The 18,983-nt window shown below is 44.4% G+C and overlaps 2 protein-coding genes across 2 annotated transcripts in view; both read right to left on the minus strand.

Moving 5' to 3' along the window:
• bmp3 (bone morphogenetic protein 3) overlaps positions 1 to 2,863 on the minus strand; it is a gene marked incomplete at both ends in the record, with an annotated part of 3,986 nt that extends 1,123 nt beyond the window's left edge. Inside the window, 2 exons of the mRNA XM_080530945.1 lie at positions 662 to 1,596; positions 2,581 to 2,863. Coding sequence (XP_080387071.1) covers positions 662 to 1,596; positions 2,581 to 2,863 — 1,218 coding nt within the window. The remainder of the gene's footprint in view (positions 1 to 661; positions 1,597 to 2,580) is intronic.
• A 5,869-nt stretch (positions 2,864 to 8,732) lies between these two features.
• cfap299 (cilia and flagella associated protein 299) overlaps positions 8,733 to 18,983 on the minus strand; it is a gene marked incomplete at its 5' end in the record, with an annotated part of 81,099 nt that continues 70,848 nt past the window's right edge. Inside the window, 2 exons of the mRNA XM_080532836.1 lie at positions 8,733 to 8,844; positions 11,594 to 11,723. Coding sequence (XP_080388962.1) covers positions 8,755 to 8,844; positions 11,594 to 11,723 — 220 coding nt within the window. The 3' untranslated portion in view covers positions 8,733 to 8,754. The remainder of the gene's footprint in view (positions 8,845 to 11,593; positions 11,724 to 18,983) is intronic.

Here is an 18,983-nt window from a genome sequence, read left to right on the forward strand (position 1 = left end):
TTCAAAGTATGTAACTCAAAGGATACTGTCAGGCAACTTCCCTATGAATGAAGGGCAATATCAGATGTTGTGACTTTGTTAGTAGGGTCACCGTTATCTGAAATGCACATCTACACTGTGTGTAGTTGAAATCAACTTGACTGAGTGCATACCTAAGGAGAAATCCAGTAGGAAAACATTGTGCATGTTGTAATAAATGCAAAAATGAGCACTTAAGAACTTAAGAAGTGGATGGCTAAACAAATTGCACAAGTCTATGACAGCTCAATTTGTTCTCTTGGGTTAAAAGAAAGAGCATTTTTGTTGAAATGACAAGGGTCTACCACAAGATGGAGCTACGGATCAGCTGACACGAGTGGCTTCTCACAGAGTCTTCTGTGAATGCCTATTCCAATATTCCAAGTCAGATACATTTGTGAACTGTAGGTTACTGTCTTTGATTTGTGCTTGTCTAGCTCAAAGGGGAGGCAGAGGGCAATATTATTTTATCAAAGCAAATAATACTAAATATGCTTTATATACTTTCAGCTACACGTTTTGAACCCAGTATCAGTGATAAAGCATATCAATATGTCATTAATTAATTAATCATGTGTGGAGTGGCACAAAGCCAAAACAAAAACAGAAACAAACAACATTTACAACTAGCATACATACATACCTTTGGCATGGGGAACTGACATGATCCCGAGCAATAGTAGGCATCAAAAGACTTTGGCGAAATAATCCATTCACTCCAACCGATGTCTGCGAAATCAACCTTCAGGTACCTCCGGGCGCAGTTCCGAGGCTCGTTCCACTGCTTCTTCCGAGCCTTCTGGATGGTGTGCTCGTCGAACTGCAGCAGGGGCATCTTGTGCCCCCGCGGGTTCTTGCGCGTCTTTTTCCTGGGTCGACGGACCGGTTTGTTCTCCAGCGGCTCGTAGGGGCTGGTCTCGTCCCAGCCGGTGGTCTCGTAGGGATACTCAGGTCCCGGTAACTCGTTATTCTGTAGCGGGAGGAGGATGTTGGCCGAGCGCTTGTTGCGCCTGTGATGCGTCTGCGGCGCGGTGTTGTTATTGCGCACCTGCTGTAGTCCCAATTGATGGAAACCCGAGGCGAGTGCCCCTTCTCCCGTCATGGTGCGATGCCTCTGGAGTGTCGAAACAACGCTCTCGGGCTCTGAAATGGCCGAGTCGTTGGCGTACACCAGGATGTATGGCGAGCGGTCAGAGAGCAGCTTCTTCCAAGGCCTGGGTCCTTGCGAGGCGACGTCAATGCCGATCAGTAGTTCGTCGTGGTGTTTAGCTTGGTTCACCACGCGCGTTATGTCTTTCCATTGCCAAGATATGAAGTCCCTATACAGCGTGGACACGTTGATGAGAAAGTGCCCCAGAGTCCTTGTATTGTTATCCACAGAGGCGAAACTCCAGACGCCCATTTGGACGTGACTGTGTCTCCTGGCGCCGTGGCGCGCACAGCTCTTCGGCCTGACGCACCCACGGCTGCTGTTCTGCAGGTCTCCAATGTAATAGTGGAGCGTGGCTGATAGGACATCTTCAGATTTGGTGAGGGAGGTTAGATTGAAGATCTGAAGCTGCTTATTGTTGATAGTACCTGCATGCGTAAAGACAAAGGGCAGTTAAAGACAAGCCAGGCGAAACATTATGTGGGAAAATGTTAGATTGCACCAAGACATTGGCCCTAAGTTAATCAATTGCATTACTAAGAGGTATGGGTAGGAGGCAGTCTTTTCTCGTATATTGAAATGTGGATTCTATACATGGCAATTGGTCGCTTACGTTTCAGTCAATAAAGTTAACCCCCAAGCGATAACTTCATAACAGTAAAATACAAACGACTCATTAAGTAGCCGTCGCCAGGTCAATGTTTGGATGATATAGTATTCTCCTTAACATTACTGAATTTACACAGCAGATGTAATACGCAAGTAGCCTACGAGTTCAAGGACAGGCCACACACAGGCCTATGCTATCAGCAATCCTATGGGCATTTGTCTTTCACTGCAGGACAGGGTAAAAGTGAAATAATTGATGAGATCGCGTACGTAGCCTAATATGAAAGTTCGATCTCAACAGCCTGATTTAGATTATGATACAAGTTATTTATGAGTAGGCCTATTCCAGTGGAGTTCCAGCCTCTTTTAGCGCCAAATTTCTACAAAACAGTGCCAGCGAGCTACTGGGTGCGTCATTTCTACTGTGGATCTGTGAAATGTATCTCAGCAAGCTGTGTGTCTGGGCTGCGGTGTTGAATGAAGCGGCTTATTGTCGGTATTAAAGGCTCTCTCCCCTATTTAGTCGAGTTCAATAGAGTTAAGCAAGTAGGTTCATGTTAGTAAAACAACCATTTGCAGGGTAACAGGTTCGGTGCGTTTCATTGGCTTGGGGGTTTCTCAACAGGTGTATTTCAACTTGTTCCGAAAAAAACACAACATAAACCAACACATCTATGTTGAAATGGTCAACGATTACACGAAATGACAGAAGCCAATTCTACATGATTACATTGACACCTAATACTACGCTGATTATGTTGTTGTCTCATGGTGCGTAAAACACGCAGCGTTTGGATACATACCCCAATGCGCTTTAAAACTGCGGACCGTATTCCCATCCTTGAAAGGAAATCCTGCCCGGTTGTATTTGGCGTAAAGCATCTGCATGTGTTCCGTCATTGTATCCTGTAAAAGCAGATCGTCCTCATCTTTCATAGAGTGGTCTTTATCCCGGAGTGTCGCGGAATGCCCAGGGTCCACCTTTCTTTTTAAACCAGCGAAATGGTCTTTCAGAATCGCACAATATCCACCGCATAGGTAGCTCCATCCAAAAAGCAGCACGAGTGACCGTGGACAGAGAGCCATGCTTCAGCGGGAGCGGGGTGCTTTCAAAGTCACTTGTTGGTAAAAAAGTGGTCGCTCAGAGCGCGTCTCCGAAGTGGTCTTATCTCTGAAAAGGGATATCATCACCTGAAAAGGCGACACTCGTTAAAAAACGATATCATCATCTAGAAACAAGACACTCGCTGAAAGAGAGAACTGAGACAGAATAATGTAGTTTCCCCCCTGGATTTTTATCTGCCACAACCGTTGAAAGTTATGACTTGATAAGTCCTATCAAAGTTGTAAGGCTTTCGGTTCACTGAATGTTAGACTCCCATCTCACAGTTAGATAGAGTAGTTCAGGAGGGAAGCTCTCGGTTTTGTATCTAAGAACTGGGCTGATCTCAGGATCGACAGCCAATCGTCCCCCTTCTCTGCTTTCATTGAAGGTAAAGCATGTTGTGCTTGGTAATATATAGGGCTTGTGGGACCAGCTGGGTATTCCTCTCAGATACGGAAACAGCGCCAGCAGTGAGTGAGTGAGAGAGACAGAGAGAGAGAGAGAGAGAGGGGGGGGGGGGCGAGAGAGAGAGAGAGAGGGGGGAGGCAGAGAGAGAGAGAGAGCTGCAAACAGAGAACTTTTAATATACGCTGTAGCCTACTGTCATTCATTTTTTGCTGTCTAAACGATTTGACATAATCAAATGTACTTCTAAGAGCACAAGTGAAATAATTGACGCGATCGCGTATGTAGCCTAATATGATGCCTGATTTACTATTTATGAGTATTATAGTAGGTCCTATTCCATATTTCACGTATTTTAGCGCCACATTTCTATAAAACAGTCCCAGCGAGCTACTGAGTGCGTCATTTCTACTGTGGATCTGTGAAATGTATCTCAGCAAAGCTGTGTGTCTGGGCTGCGGTGTTGAATGAAGCGGCTTATTGTCGGTATTAAAGGCTCTCTCCCCTATTTAGTCGAGTTCAATAGAGTTAAGCACACACATCCTGTACATCACAGTCTGATCCGGATGCTGCACTGCGTCCCTTACACACCAGACCCATGTAAGGGGTTTAAATACCCTCCCCCGTCACTGTGTCTTTTTTCAGGGGCACTCGTGAGGAAATGATTATTTCCCCCTCCAGGACATCTGATGGCAATAATATTATCATGGTATGTTTTAGACATGCCCCTCATTCCAGGGAACACACGTGAATGCAGATGAGAGAGAGACAGAATATGTCAAAATCAACAAAAGTAGTGTAAGCAAGTTGTACATATGGTATTAGGGACCCAAATATATGAATAAGTGCAATTACTATAAAGTATGTCTTTCCACGGAAGCAAGCTCAAATCAGTTTTATCAGTGTACATTATCCATGTGGCGGCTGGTGCTAAACATTTTGGGTGGGGCACAGGTTATGGGGGCATGCTCCACGGGGAAGAATATCAACTTTAAAATCTGGATTTACAGTCGATTTTAGCATGAGAATAACAGTGTTTCCCCTAGGTTTGCTGCCTTGGGGGGGTGGCATGGACCGTGGCATGGACCCCCCCCCCCCCCCCCCCAGGGGGTAAGACCCTGCGACATACCAGCGTCATGTCCAGGGGGTGTACTAACTTGTACATTAAGCCGCCTCACGCTACGGAAACAGGAGATAGGCTCCTTCCCTATGGGCCATTAGGCTCGAGAACCATCGGTTCTCAAGGCTACTTACTTATGTGGTCTTGACTACCTGTTCACTTTCTCACCTGGTTCTTGCTCTCTCTCTCTGGTGTGCCGAGACCATCCTGCTCTCTCTCCTTCTCTCCCTCTCTATCCTCCTCTCTCCCTTTTGCTGTCAACCAAAAGGCAAACATAACAACCAGAGTATTTATAATCTAATAAGAGGTATAAATTGATCCATATCAATTTATAACATAATTATAATTGAATTTTGGATTGCTGTGGGCAATGCAGTCAGATAATGTCATTTTGACATTACTCTCTCACCTGGAAAAAAAAACATGTCCAACTATACTATACAAAACAGACAATTCAAATGCTTCAATCCACTGTCCATGTACTGTAAATATGCCATTATGGTATTACCAATGAAGCCCAATTCTAGCAGAATAAGAAAGTTCTGTTCGATAAAAAAAATAAAAAAACAATCTTATCATGTGTAGGCCCCTTAATTTCCACCTCACTGCTATGTTTAGCCAACTTGAATGCCAACATGACCATTTAGAAGTCTGTCCATCACCACAACACATAGCTAGCTAGTAGCTACATAGCTAGCTAACGTTACTCTCGCTGCTATGTTATGATTAGCTAAATTGATGCTAACGTAGCATTAGCTAGTAGCTATCCATTTTTCACTCATACACGGCCGGAAAAGTGAACAGAAATACAACGCTGACTTACGGTGGTATCTTGCGGCTGTTTTCACAAAGAGCTCCAGGATGCTTTCGCTTGAGGTGCTCGTTCATTGCAGATCTACTGCTGTGATAGGCCATTTCATTTCTGCACAGTTTACAGACCACCACATTGTTTTGAGCCGGTTTGGAGCCGGAAATTGCAAAACGTCACGTTTGACGTCAGACTTAACAACCGGATATTCAGGACGCAATTTTTTGCGCCCCGGCCGAGAAATAGGAGACAGCCAATTGGAGCGCTGCTACAGCTCACGTGTAAGCGAAAAGTATTTGGCCTGCGATAGACTTGCATTCGACCGGCGTCCCGACTCCTCCCCCTATGTATTTTAACAGTGAATTTTACACACACACAGATAAAAATGTTTATTGTATTGGAGGATTTTTAATGAATGCTGATAGGCGCCGACAGAATATCAGCCGCATTTTGTGAATAAACAATGTTTATTTTTATTTTTTTACTTTTACAAATCGCAACTAGGAAGTGAAGGTGGGGGCGGCGCCCCAGCGCCCTCTATCGGCCAACCGCCACTGGAACAAACCTAAACCTGAAGGTCTCTACTGCATTAACCAGACCGCGGATAAATATATAATACACTCACCGAACACTTTATTAGGAACACTACTAATACTGGGTAGCGCCTCCCTTTGCTCTCAAAACAGCTTCAATTGTTTATGCCATTGATTCCACAAGATGTTGGAAACATTCCTTTGAGATTCTGGTCCTGATGACATGGGGCCGGGCCCTGAACACAGCAAAGACCTAGGTTCTGGGCCCTGGACAGTCTGGACGGATTGATGGCAGCTGCTGGACTGAAAAAATCAGGTGTAGTGCTGAGGCACAAACATGTACATTTCAAGCCTGCAAACTGCGACACTTTAAATAAATGTGAAATAACACTATTGTGCAATATGACAACCGTAGTCGTCTATCTGTACAGTATAGTACAGTGGATAGTGTACATAGCCTTTATTTATGTAAACCAGCTCCTTCCCTTCTTGTGAAATTTTTTTTAAAGTGTTTTTTTTTCTCTTTCCTAACACCAGGGGAGCCACCCCTCCTAAATGTCGTTGTTTGGTACCTGTACTGTAGCAATGACAATAAAGACCATTCATTCATTCATGATTGCGTCACGCAATTCCTATAGATTTTTCAGGTGCACTTTCAAACTGTGAATCTCCTGTTCTACCACATCCCAAAGTTGTTCTATTGGATTCAGATCTGACTGGGAAGGCCACTAAAGAACACTGAACTCATTGTCATGTTCATGAAATCAGTATGAGACGACTTTTGCTTTGTGACATGGTGTTTTATGTTGCCTATATTTGTATATGTCCATATTAGGGATGCACATGGTCAGCAACAATAGTCAAATAGGCTGTGGCATTCAATCTATGATTGGTTGGTATTAACAAGCCCAAAGTGTGCCAAGAAAACATCCCCCCCACCTTTACACCACCTCCACCAGCTTGGACTATTGACAGGTGTACAGATGTTCCTAATAAAGTGTCCTGTGAGTGTATATCTCAATGAGAAAGCCTACATTGTCCTAGATGCACCTCTTCACCTCATGACATTAGGAACAGGTTAGGCCTCGCTCCAACTAATGAAAGGTTTCTTTGGTCAAAACCCAGCATCTTAAATGTCCAATAAAATAAAGGAAGGAAAACATCCATTTAAATACTTCATTTCATTGGGATTTTTATTGTTAAATCATTACCATTTACAAGCATAGTGATCTGTTTGAATGAATTCCAATGTCCTGTTTATTTGGGGCTTTCAATGAAACAAATCAAATAAAGCAGAAAGCAGCATGCAGTCTGGTGTGTTACAGTCATACACTTGCTTGTTTGTCGCCCTGCTCCCACCCCCCTTCTCTCTTCACGAGCACATCTGCTGTTTTGATTGGTAGGTGTTTGAGTGAGTTGTGCCGCTCTTGGAGAGGCAGTGGGCAGTTTCATCACTGCCATTCCACCACATGAATGAGCTGTGGCCTGTAAAGCTAAACAGTTCTAAATGTGGGTGAAACACACTCATTCGCCACCCAGCGTTTGAGGTCTTCCTTGTGATTAAATAGGAAACAGGATGGCTGATTGATTGCAATGGCAAGTCTAAGGTAAATACATCAGAATACGGAGAGAGTGTAAACCCAGAAGGAGGTCAAGGAGGATTTCAGGCTGCCAATGTCCTTATGCCACCTTCAGGTCTGCTTGCAATCCAGCTGCATTCACAACCCAATCAGCATGAAATTAGCAATAAACCACAGTTTTCTGGTGACTGTTTTGACCAAAAATGTATGGAATAGTATTTAATTATGCATTAATTGTTGCGGTCTATTCGTGATGACACATTGCACCACTTCTCGTAGATTACATTTTTGAGTGTTTCTTCTGGCCGATCTATAATCAAAGCAGCGGAAACAACCAACTAAAAACACATCAAACTCAAGGAACGGGTGCCAACTGCCAAACTCAAATTGTGCCACCGCCACAAAGTATTTTTTGAGGTCAATTATTTGTAAACTCCCGTTCTCCCTCTCTGGACTGAAAATAGTCACTGAGTGACTGATATGTAAATGATAGAGCACTTTGATGTCCTGAAGTCTGCCTGGCATCTGGGAACATGCGGAATGCTTTAAGCCCATTTCCCTCCCTTTGTGAAGACTGGCAGCATTCTTCCAGTCCCAATTGGAGCTAGCTACCGCAGCCTGGGGGAGAACATAAAAGCAGCCCCCATCATCTTTCAAAGCTCTTACGCCTTTAATTTGTTTAGACAAACAGCTGAAACATGCAGGGTGAAACTACTAGACAAGCCTCAGGTCCCTGAGCAGGTTCCTGCTGTTTAACTCAGACCACCGCTCTAGGGACACCAAACAAACCGGGCCTGCCTTTACTATAGGGAATACAAACGATTATGGGACTAAAACAGCGGGTGGGGTGGTAGGGGCTTAGCTGCACTCAAACACACTCCCTCAAACACACTCTAAATTTGGGGAAGGCTGCAAAGTCATAGCAAAGTTATTACATCTCTAAACTAGGCATCCCAACATCATAACATCAGGCCTCCCTGCAGTCACGCACATCTCTGTTGAGTTTACAGCTGGGGCAAGTCAGGGAGACCACTCTCCACATATGCCTGCTCTCACAAACAAACATGATCAGTGCTTATAAAGAGTTTATGAAGTCCTAAATAGGTTTTCATTTTATTAATCAACAAACAAACAAACTAACCATCTGAAAGAATTGAGCAAAACAAAATCCTCAGCAGTATTCGTCAACTGGAAAATCCATAAGCGGGACTGGTGGTGTTTCCCCTCTGGGATTGCATACATCCCAGCTTCTTACAGAGCCATTTCTCCATCACTCCCCACACCCAGATGGTGAGCATGATACGGGCAACAGCAATGTAAATGAAGGGGGGGACTAAAACAACTTTTATGTAGATTAAATTAGAGGCTTCCAGTGCTTTTCAATGTGTTTAATTGCAGTGTGAGGCGGCATGAATGGGGCTTAGGTTTATCTCCTGGTGATGTGGTCATAGATGACGACCTGGATGTAGAGTTCTGACTGGAGCGGGCTTCTGGAGGAGTTGTCACCAGGTGATGCCTGCAGGGGGTGAAGAGGAAGACATGTACAGTCTGAGAAGAAGGTGCTGCCTAGAACCATGAAGGATTCTTCGGCTGTCCCTGTGGGAGAACCCTTTGAAAAACCCTTTCTATTCCACAGAAGTTTCTAAATGGGTTCTACATGGAACCCATAAGGGTTCTTTAAAGGGTTCACCCACAGGGACAGACAAAGAACCATTTTGGAACCCTTTTTCTAATACTTAAAAGTGTATTCTTTACTGATGGCTTTTATTTGATGATCAGTAAATCCAGTAAAAGTATTATCCCTCAAGCAGTGGGTCCTTATGGAACATTCTTGGTGGTTGGCTTAAATGCCTGGTTAGTTATTGACTCACAGTGGGTAACATATTGTACCCTGTTCAAGGGAGCTTTTGAATCTGTTCAAGAGTGTGTTTGCTCAAGATACTGTAGATTAGATGTGATAATGATTGGGTATGGCAACATTTAAATAGTTTCACAAGTGATGTATCCTGATGTGGCAGGAACATGTGGAAGTTGGGTGTTTAAAATTAAACAAGCACTACGTATGCCTCTATTCTGGGGGTCTACATTTAAGTGGGGCTTTTTTGTAATAATGTGTACACTCTGCAGGATGTTAAAAGTGCATATTAAATGCAGAAAATGCAATTTAATAATTCAAGTCTTAAATTTACAGAATATTTTGTTCATTTTAACCTATACAGTTTCGGGTGTGACTTTGAATTATGGCCTCAACAAGGCCCCTCCACCAAGATTAAATAAAGTACCAGCTGTGATCCTTTATTAAAGGCTAACTGTGTCAAAAGCTTTCAGTGGGAGTGGACACATAGCCACCCATTACATTCAATTTACACTTTTACCTCAAACGCACTTGTGGGCGTTTAATAAGCAATGCTGAGCGTTCTCTGGGAAGTTCAAAAGAACAAATAAGGACAGATGACCACAGATCAATCTAATGAAAGGTGGCTAGACAAATAATCATATGCTTTGCATATCTATTTATTTTTTTACATACAAATTGAACTTAAGTACTTAATAGCTGAATAGCTTGAAATATGTACAGTATTTCAGTGGAAAAACGCTCTGGAACTTTACATTAAAATTAGATTGTATTACAATGTTTTTTTAGATTGTATTATGTCAATGACACAGCTCCAACACTTCAGTCAGAGAGGTTTTGGCTGGAGCTAGGTGAATGGTCATGGTATAATAACAACAGAAAAACAAACAAGCCACCCAAAACTAGGCTGGTGTTTGATGTGTGTCCTGGTTCTGGAAGTTTCCCTGAGGGAACTCGTCCACATGGGCAGTGAGCTCATGGTGGGTAAGGGCTGTTCTGGGCCGTTCTGAGCTGGGCTTGGGCTGGGCTGGGCTGAGCAGGGCTCTGGGCATCCGGGTGGTTGCTCTGTCTGGCTTCCTGTACCTCCTCTTGTGTTTTTAATAGGCAGCCTGGTCGGGGCGGTGCTCGACCGCAGCTAGAACACTGCGCTGCCATTTTGCCCTCAACAAGGCAGCGAAACGCCATCCCCGAAGCTCCGTCTGCAATTCCTCACTTTCAAAATAGTACTGCTCCATGAACCACCTCCTCTCTCCACCCCCAGCGTAGAGGAAAACCAGAGGGGAAAAAAGTGGTACTGTATCTGTCTGAGGAGTTATTCTTAGGACCCTTGTCAGACTATGTCAGTGTGGAGGAAACACCTGTCCTAATCCTCACCTCCTTCTCTCACCATGCAGGTACAGTAAAAAGCAAACATACTGTATATCTCTCTCTGTCTCTCTATCGGTGTCTCTCTTTGAAGGTACAGGGTGAGAGAGCTACATAGTGGATTTCTGTGACACTGACCGAGTCTGGTTCATTACAGTCTGGTTGGAAGATTAAAAACTGAGCATTCAGATCAGATCATGGACCAGACGATACTTATAATTGTTGTCTCTATTCTGACTAATTCTGAGAATTCAAAATGTGAGGTTTTCTCATTTCTACAGTATCTCACACAGTTTGCAAGGATGGGGATGATCATTTTACTTCAGGATTAGGGTTGCTTCTATTTAAATACAACCCCCCCCCCCAAAAAAACCCTGAATGTCTGAAATATGTGACGCGTTCTAGACTTTTGGTCCGCATATCGGCAACCAATCAAAATGTTCTGACTTTTCTTTTGAAACACGGAACTACGTTTCAACATTGTTGAGAATCACAACACAAACTCGCTAGCCAAGCCAAAATACTGCAACGCAATGGATTCGGTGAGTAATTCCCACTGCTACCTAGTTAACTAGAACACTACTTTACATTGTTAGCAGGCTCACAAAACAAGCTGTGTTAGTTGACTAACGATGTGTCACTGATTTGCAACAACGTGGAAATGTATTCACATTAAAAATAAAAAAAAGCCTGATCATTACATCAGCTCCCGATATGAGGACCAAAGCATTAGCACGTGTAAGATTAAGACTCAGTATTCTTTGTTGCTTCTAAGTGATCGTCACTATACATGTGTGCTTTTCTGGTATTCACTGCACAAATCTCAAGTTTCTATAGATTTGAAACTCTTAGTAACACCCATAACAAGCAGCATGTGGCAGGTCTGTTTTCAGAACACTTGCTCTTCCCTGGAAGTGTTTACTGGTGGTTAACAGGTGAAGTCTGACTCTGCACACCATTTGTCTTCCTGGGGCTCCAAAACCAAACCAAAAGGCAACATGGAACAGAGAGGGAAGAGAAGATCCAAGTCACCAAAAACACCTACCTCTGGATCCACATTAAGGATTTTTCGATCCCGCTTGTTTTTGAAGAGCAGACCACTTGAATTCTCTGCGATGACCTCGTAGTTTGCACTTGGATTGGATGTGATTACTTGTGTCTCCCAGTTGTAGAAGCTTTGGAAAGAGTGAAACCATTTAGATACAATAGGCTGGCCATATACTATAGCCTAGCCCTAGACCTTTCAGAACATATCTTAACAGGACATTTTTCTTTATTGGCTTGCTCTGCTTGTGGCTTTAAAACAACCTGTTCCTTCTCCCATGCGTGCAACACCAAAACTGCACAAAGGTCACGACTCAGCATATTTGAAACAGAAAACATATTCTAGGATTATAAAGTATTACAACATCCAGTGTCATTATTATATCAATGTTTAACAGCTGGTTATAAAACACATCTTGTTAGTCAGAAAACAAAAGCAACCACAGTTTAAATGTATCTTTTAAGAGTGGAAAATGTCATGTCTGTTTCTAATTTGATTCTGAGGTGCTGTTGGATTTCTCCAAGGCCAAGCACAAAGGTAAAGCTGTGGCTAATAAGGAATTGAATCCCATATAAAGGTTTGGGTTCCAAAATAAATGGTGGATTAATTTATGGCATCCGACTGGATCCTCCTTTCCTTTTCCACATTCTGGTATTGACACAAGTCAAGGAGTGACAGTGGGCAATAGCACAAGCACACAGGGGGCCAGAGTTGAAGGAAAAATAACAGTTGGGACCTTTGCGCTGCAGTAATGATGTGTTAAAAACACAGTACATCAAGTGAGGATCTGATTCGTTAAGACGTCAGATTTGATAGATTATGCTATTAGCAGTAGTCGCTGTATCGGTTTCTCTGTAAAAACAGTGATTAAATAAAGACCCCTAAAGCAGTTTGTGGCAGATAAGACATTTAGTGTAAAAGAGGAGAAAAAAGGAAACATTTCTAGTAAACTTGACATTTCCAAAACCACAATTTTGGCAGGCCTCTCTCCCATGTTGTCAAGAACTGCCACGAGTGGATCAAGTTCAACAACATCCCATTATTGGGGAGTCGCACACAGCATTGTCTGTGCTGAACCTGCTTTAATAAAACTCACAGAGACCCAGTCACATTTTATAGTTACTGACAGGCAACAACTAAATATGTGCTGGAAAAAACAGGAACAGCTCCAACACATACAACAAAACCACACAATCACCTGGCTGACTAAGCGTTAAAACATCCTGAAGGAGGAACAGCCTGGGCCTGTCAGAGGCGAACCCCAGGAGAGTGTTATTAAAGTGATTAATCGTCTTTCACTTGAATATCGTGCGCATTCAAATCTTTATCAACTCCATCGCCAGCCATTCTTTCACTTTGACGAGTCTGACACACCTACATCACCAACAAACAGCCTGGGTTTAATCGGCACCACTCCACTGATTAAGAGTACGGCCCACCGTCAGCTGCCTCCGTCACACCACGGTCCCGACTGTTACAGGTTTGATTGCAATCACAGCACCTGATGGCCAATAAATAAAAGCCCCATACCGGCGGGGCCATCGGAATAGCTGCGCTCCGTCCCAGAAAGACATGCTGGCCCTCTATAGCGGTTCTCATCGCTCCGATTCCAGCGGTGCGAGCCAGCTGCTTCGGAGTAACACAACTCCAAATGTCACACTTTGAGGAGCTGGAGGTTGCTTTAGTGGGCCTCAGCCATTCCCCAGCAGTAGTTTGTGGTCCAAGAACAAAGTTAGACCTTAGGGAAGAGGCTCTGTATAAATCTAGGGAGCGGCTCAGAGTATGGGGTGGGGTGGGGGAGGAGGGGGAGGAGGGGAGAAGCGTCGCACAGCGGCAAATTATGCATATCATGCGTGATCATGATAACACGCTGGAACAAAGCCAGGGCACTACATGTTATATATCACTGCTGCATTGCATAACTGCATCCAATACACGATAAACAACAGATGTAAAACTTTAATGACCCAGACCATAAAAATACATTTAGGTCACAGCGAACTTTGAAATACTGTCCTCGTTTGGCTGGTGTCAGGCCATGGCTAAGTCTTTCTGAGATTTGTTTCAGTAGCAATCTCTGGAGCAACATAAAGTCTCTGCCATTTGCATGTGAGTCATAAAAATATTTTCTGAATGCAAACACATTTAGCTCACAACAAATTATAAGCAAACACATGGCTACATAAAAAAACCTCCCATGTGGTCCTTCCACACAGAGCCCCCGACGTGCAATTAAAAAGGCAATGTCAATTTGTATCATTTCAAAATTAAATTAACTTTTCGAATAGCTATAATATGTTTATTCAACCCCCCCCCCCAAAAAACAAAACAAAACAAAGAAAACAAACACACACAAACACACACACACACACACACACACACACACACACACACACACACACACAGACAAAAGAGACCACAATTACGTTTGCTACTGCTTTCCCAGCACCGTGATGTCCTGGAGTGGTTGCTGGTTGCTGGTTGCACACCCGAAGAGCAGTAAATCAGACTGAGAGGACGGGATTGGGCTTCATCACAGCAACACCCTGGGGGACTCCTACCACAGCGGAACATCTTGACATAGGCCATGTTTATCACCTTTGGCTGCTCCTGGGACAGGAGACGTGGCAGCATCCACTGGCCTCCCTCCCTCCTCCCTCCCTCCCTCCCCCCACCACACCATCTGATCTGCTACAGTAAGACATTCACTTCCTTTATATGGGGCCTACTAGAAGGAAATCATGAGACATGGTGTCGTTATTGACAGTCCCAAAACCTTTTTTTAAAAACCATAATCCCCCCCCCCCCCCCACCCGCCAAAGGCAAGTTTCTATTCTGAAAGTCAAATCCAATGACACCCTATATTTGCCATCTGGTTTCACTGAAGTTTCTTTTTTTTATTATACATTTTTACTTCTCCTGTCAGCATTTGGATTGACTTCTTTTACAGTAAACACAGTAGGCTTTTTGTGTGTGACACTGACAGTCCAAACTCTGTGGGGAGATACACTGATGCATAAAATTACAAGGTAAGACGGGGCAAGAAGCCTGTGCCTTACCCAGCATCACCGACATAGCAGCGTGATGGAGGTCCAGAATAGACTGTTGCAGTGTTCCAATTATGAAAAACAAATTGAGGTTTACCCCCAAGGCTCGCAGGGGTCTCTTTCTATATATTGACAGAAAATTATATTGTGTCTGAGACTTGCGCACACAAACACATGCATATTTCCCCTCCTATTGAATTAGGATTGACAGCGATTTTCAGTGGCCTATTTATACTGAAATGCCATACAGCAATTAACATTTTTTGGGTAAACCACTTTTATGCCATGGTGAACCACTTGCCTTTGGGAAGAAAAAAAAAACATGGCAGATGTGAGATATTTTAACACTGAACATGAAAAGACAAGATGGACAGGATGTCTTCAAGACCTGTTTTATTCAGAGTACGAGAGGTGAGATCCAGTATGGACCTGAGACTGATGTCACTGTACATTGCTCGGGTGCAATTACAGCGATGTCACAATCCATGTTCTGTTGTGTGATGAGGTGTGATGAGGACTTGCTCATTTGCACTTGCTCATTTGCACCACTCCTGTTGTCCCAAATGAGATGTCACCCAGCAACTGGCTGTGCGGTGTGTGTGTCTACGTGTGTTTGGTCACATTGGGGAGAAAACCTTGCAGCTGGATGGCACCACACCCAGACACATGGACCAGTAAAGTGTGAGAACCTGGATTTGGTGGAAACAATGAGTGTGCTCGTAGCACTGGGCCCTAGACAGGAGTGGCTGGTGGAGGCAGAAATCGGAAGACGGTTCTCATTCACTCAATCATTCCACTCCAGGCATTACAATGAGCCTGTTCTACCATCTCTACCTCCACCAGCCTCCCCTGGCCCTAGCCTCGGCCTTTACCAGTGTAGTTGACACGTGCTCTGTGTCCTTTGGCTTTCCATTCCATTGTTATCTATAGGCTGCCATTTTCCAGTCCAATGTCAACAGTGTCATTAGAGGGTTCAGAAGGAGGGGCTCTCTGAGCTGGATGATGTATGGAATTAATGAGAAACATACCTTTTGCATCCCACATGGCATAAACAATACTATCACAAATACATAACGCTTTACTATTGAAGATGTCTCACATTAACAGACGCGCCATCTGAAGACCTGTGTTTCAGCCTGTACCTGTGTTTCAGCCTGTACCTGCGTCTGTGTTTCAGCCTGTACCTGCGTCGTCCAGTACGTTAGTACGCCTAGCGACAGCAAATCCCAAATCTACACCACATGCTTTTTCAAACCGTGGAGTGCACGTTTTATGTTTCTTTGAGGTGTTGTGGCTTGTTGTCAAGTCTGTGAGTCCTGCTACACTCGGCTCGAGGCATTACATAATGCAGTGACACAATTGGGTGTTATACTTTCCTCCATATGGCTGGAGCTCAGGAGACTAATAAGACCTTGACTGAGTGAGGTTAACTATCGCTGCACTCTCCAGGGTCATCCTGCTTTTTAAAAAAGGGCCTACAATAATACAAGGAACCCGATACTTCAGAGTTCTGCATTCACCAGCCCAAGGGAGAACGCTCACTGGCAACGTCTTATCAGCCTGCAATGACAACATGTGTAGTAATTAAAACAGGGATTTATGGTTGGGGATAGTGACGTACAATCCAACATTCCAGTTTTCATGTAGGTCATAATACTTTGTGTTGCCACGACCAATCAAGCCATTAAATCCCAATTAAATGTCTATAAGACAGATTAGCAGAGTCTATCAAACTTGGCAGGAAGTCTCAAATGGCTTTACTACTCTGATAGCCTGGTAGTATCCTCTGTTCCAAGACATCAACACAAGGACCAAACAGCTCATTTGAATTTTGCCCCGAGGACACAGACAATAAAATGTGTGCTCACCATGTGTGAATGTGATGTCGGCGCACGCAGAACGTGGAATGTTCCAACTTTCTGACAAATACTTACCGGAGCCCCGGCAAAACTCCCATTGTGATTCTAAGATAGAATGTCCCACCGCCACCCCCCAGGTCGGACGACGCTTCAAGCCAACCTGGTAATTCACCTCTGGTGCTGGAACAGTTTCACCTCTTGTGTTAAAATTTAATAAAGTAGGACAGCAACGCAAATATTTTCACAGCGGCAAATGAAGCCAGACACACAGGTGCATTGCAGGAGCATGGAGGCAATATGGGTTTGGCTCAGCGAGGAGGAGGCCGGCACTCTGGTGCAAAATCCTTCAAGTTCAATGTCTCGTACTGTATTATATCTGGATCAGTTATTGGAGTCAGGGCATGCTGGCATCGACAGTATTCAGCTGTGAGCAGGATTACACTAGTAATGGGATACAATAAGGTTCACTATATGGCAAGTATGGTAAGGCATAGCAAAAGACTATACAGTATTATGTACGGGGAGGCACTTAAAATTCACCCGTTAAAGTCTCGTTCATTAACCTTTTAGCTTGGAATATAAAACTGTGAAATGCCACCTGATCCTTTATTGTCAGAATAAGAAGTGTCTTAAAAGAAACACAAAAGAAAGACCTTGATTTTCTGGCGCGTGCCTGTTCCTGCCAAAAGGCCTCTGTGTTTTTAGACTTCCGACACATGGACCGAAGGTGAAGAGTAAACCAATTAGGACTGTGTGTTATCTGCGTGAGACGGCGCTCAGTCTGTCCAAGCGCTTATTGAACTGAGCGAGCGGAGAGGGGGAAAACGGTCAGAGTGCATAAACAGATGGTCACTTTGCTAGGGAACATTAAATAGACATCAGAGATGCTGGAGGCACATCTGGACTGGCAGGAAGCTGGGTGCGTGGAGCAAATCTGTGGGATAATTAGGTGAGGGTCCGGAGTGGATGCGGAGTGTGTGTTTATGTGTGAGTGTGTGTTTGTCCATGTGTGTGTGTGTGTGTGTGTGTGTGTGTGTATATGTATGTGTGTGTATCTGTGTACTGTAAATATCAATCCAGATTCATATATTGTAACACATACAGTGTGTGTGTGTGTGTGTTCTCACTGCTTCGCCAATCACAGTGAACACAGAGTGCCCTCTCTACTCATCTGTCTACACCAAATAGTGAACCCTATCTATATTCAACCAAAAACAGCTTATCATGGTTCACAGTCTAAGCAACAGGCCTAGAGGGCCTAACAGAAAAAAAAACCTGTCCACATACAGTCCCTGTCTGAATCCTTCTCTAAAGGAAAGACACTCCACACCAGCCAGTGTCTTTTTTTCCAAGGCCTGGTTTGTGCAGTGGTGAACCTATCCACCCCGGGTTGGAGCGGGCGGTGGAGAGGCTGGGGAGGCTGTGGGGGCTGGTGTCCTGCCTGGTTGGAGCGGGCGGTGGAGAGGCTGCGGAGGCTGTGGAGGCTGGTGTCCTGCCTGGTGTCCTGGGCTGCGTTCTTTGTGGCGTGGAGGGACAGAGCTCCAGGGCCTGCGGTGGGGAGGGTTGTGCGTCTGTGCACTGAGTGGGCAGTGACTTCAGCATCTGCTCCCTCTTAGTGGCAACCACACGCACTGTGTTATTGTTCCTGACAGAGAGGGGGGGGCAGGGGGGTTGGAGAGAGAGAGAGAGAGAGAGAGAGAGAGAGAGAGAGAGAGAGAGAGAGAGAGAGAGAGAGAGAGAGAGAGAGTGGGAGAGGGAGAAGGACAGAGATGGGTGTAAGGAAGAAGAAGAAGGGGTGAGAGAAAAGGAGAGAGGAAAGAGGGAAAAGCAGGGAGAAAGCAAGTGGACATAGACTCAGATGCAGCTGGAATAGAACATGATGTAGAGGCAGAGAGAGAGAGAGAGAGAGAGAGACATGGGGAAAGATAAAGAGGTAGAGGAAAGAGGGATGGACAGAGGGGTAGGCCTCATAAAGGCACTGTTAGGGAGGAGGCTCTCTCTCTAGTCATGCTCACTCCATGACTCCTGTGGAAAGCTCATGTGGGGGTTCCATTGGCCAGTGGAGAGGGGTTCAGGTGCATCTAGAGACACAGGTGTGGTCAACTCGCCTTAAGGGGCAACATACACTTAGACCTACAGGAATCTGTTGCAGACTGATTCGCTCAAAAGTATGGAAATGTTGAGACGTAGAAGATGACTAGACAGGCTAACGGTGTTGAGACACATACGGTAACTGTATTGTACCGTTAGATTGGAAATTATGTTTGTTATGGTGTGTGTGTGTGTGTGTGTGAGAGAGAAAGAGAGAGAGAGAGAGAGAGAGAGAGAGAGAGAGAGAGAGAGAGAGAGAGAGAGAGAGAGAGAGAGAGAGCGAGCGAGAGAGAGAGAGAGAGAGAAAGAGACAGAGAGAAAGAGAGCAAAAGGTAAAGACTGGTAAAACACCATGACAACATGAAGCCTTGTGCTTTGGACACTTCAGACTGA

Source organism: Nansenia antarctica (genome assembly GCF_963989245.1).
Source record: "Nansenia antarctica genome assembly, chromosome: 5".
NCBI lineage: Eukaryota > Metazoa > Chordata > Actinopteri > Argentiniformes > Microstomatidae > Nansenia > Nansenia antarctica.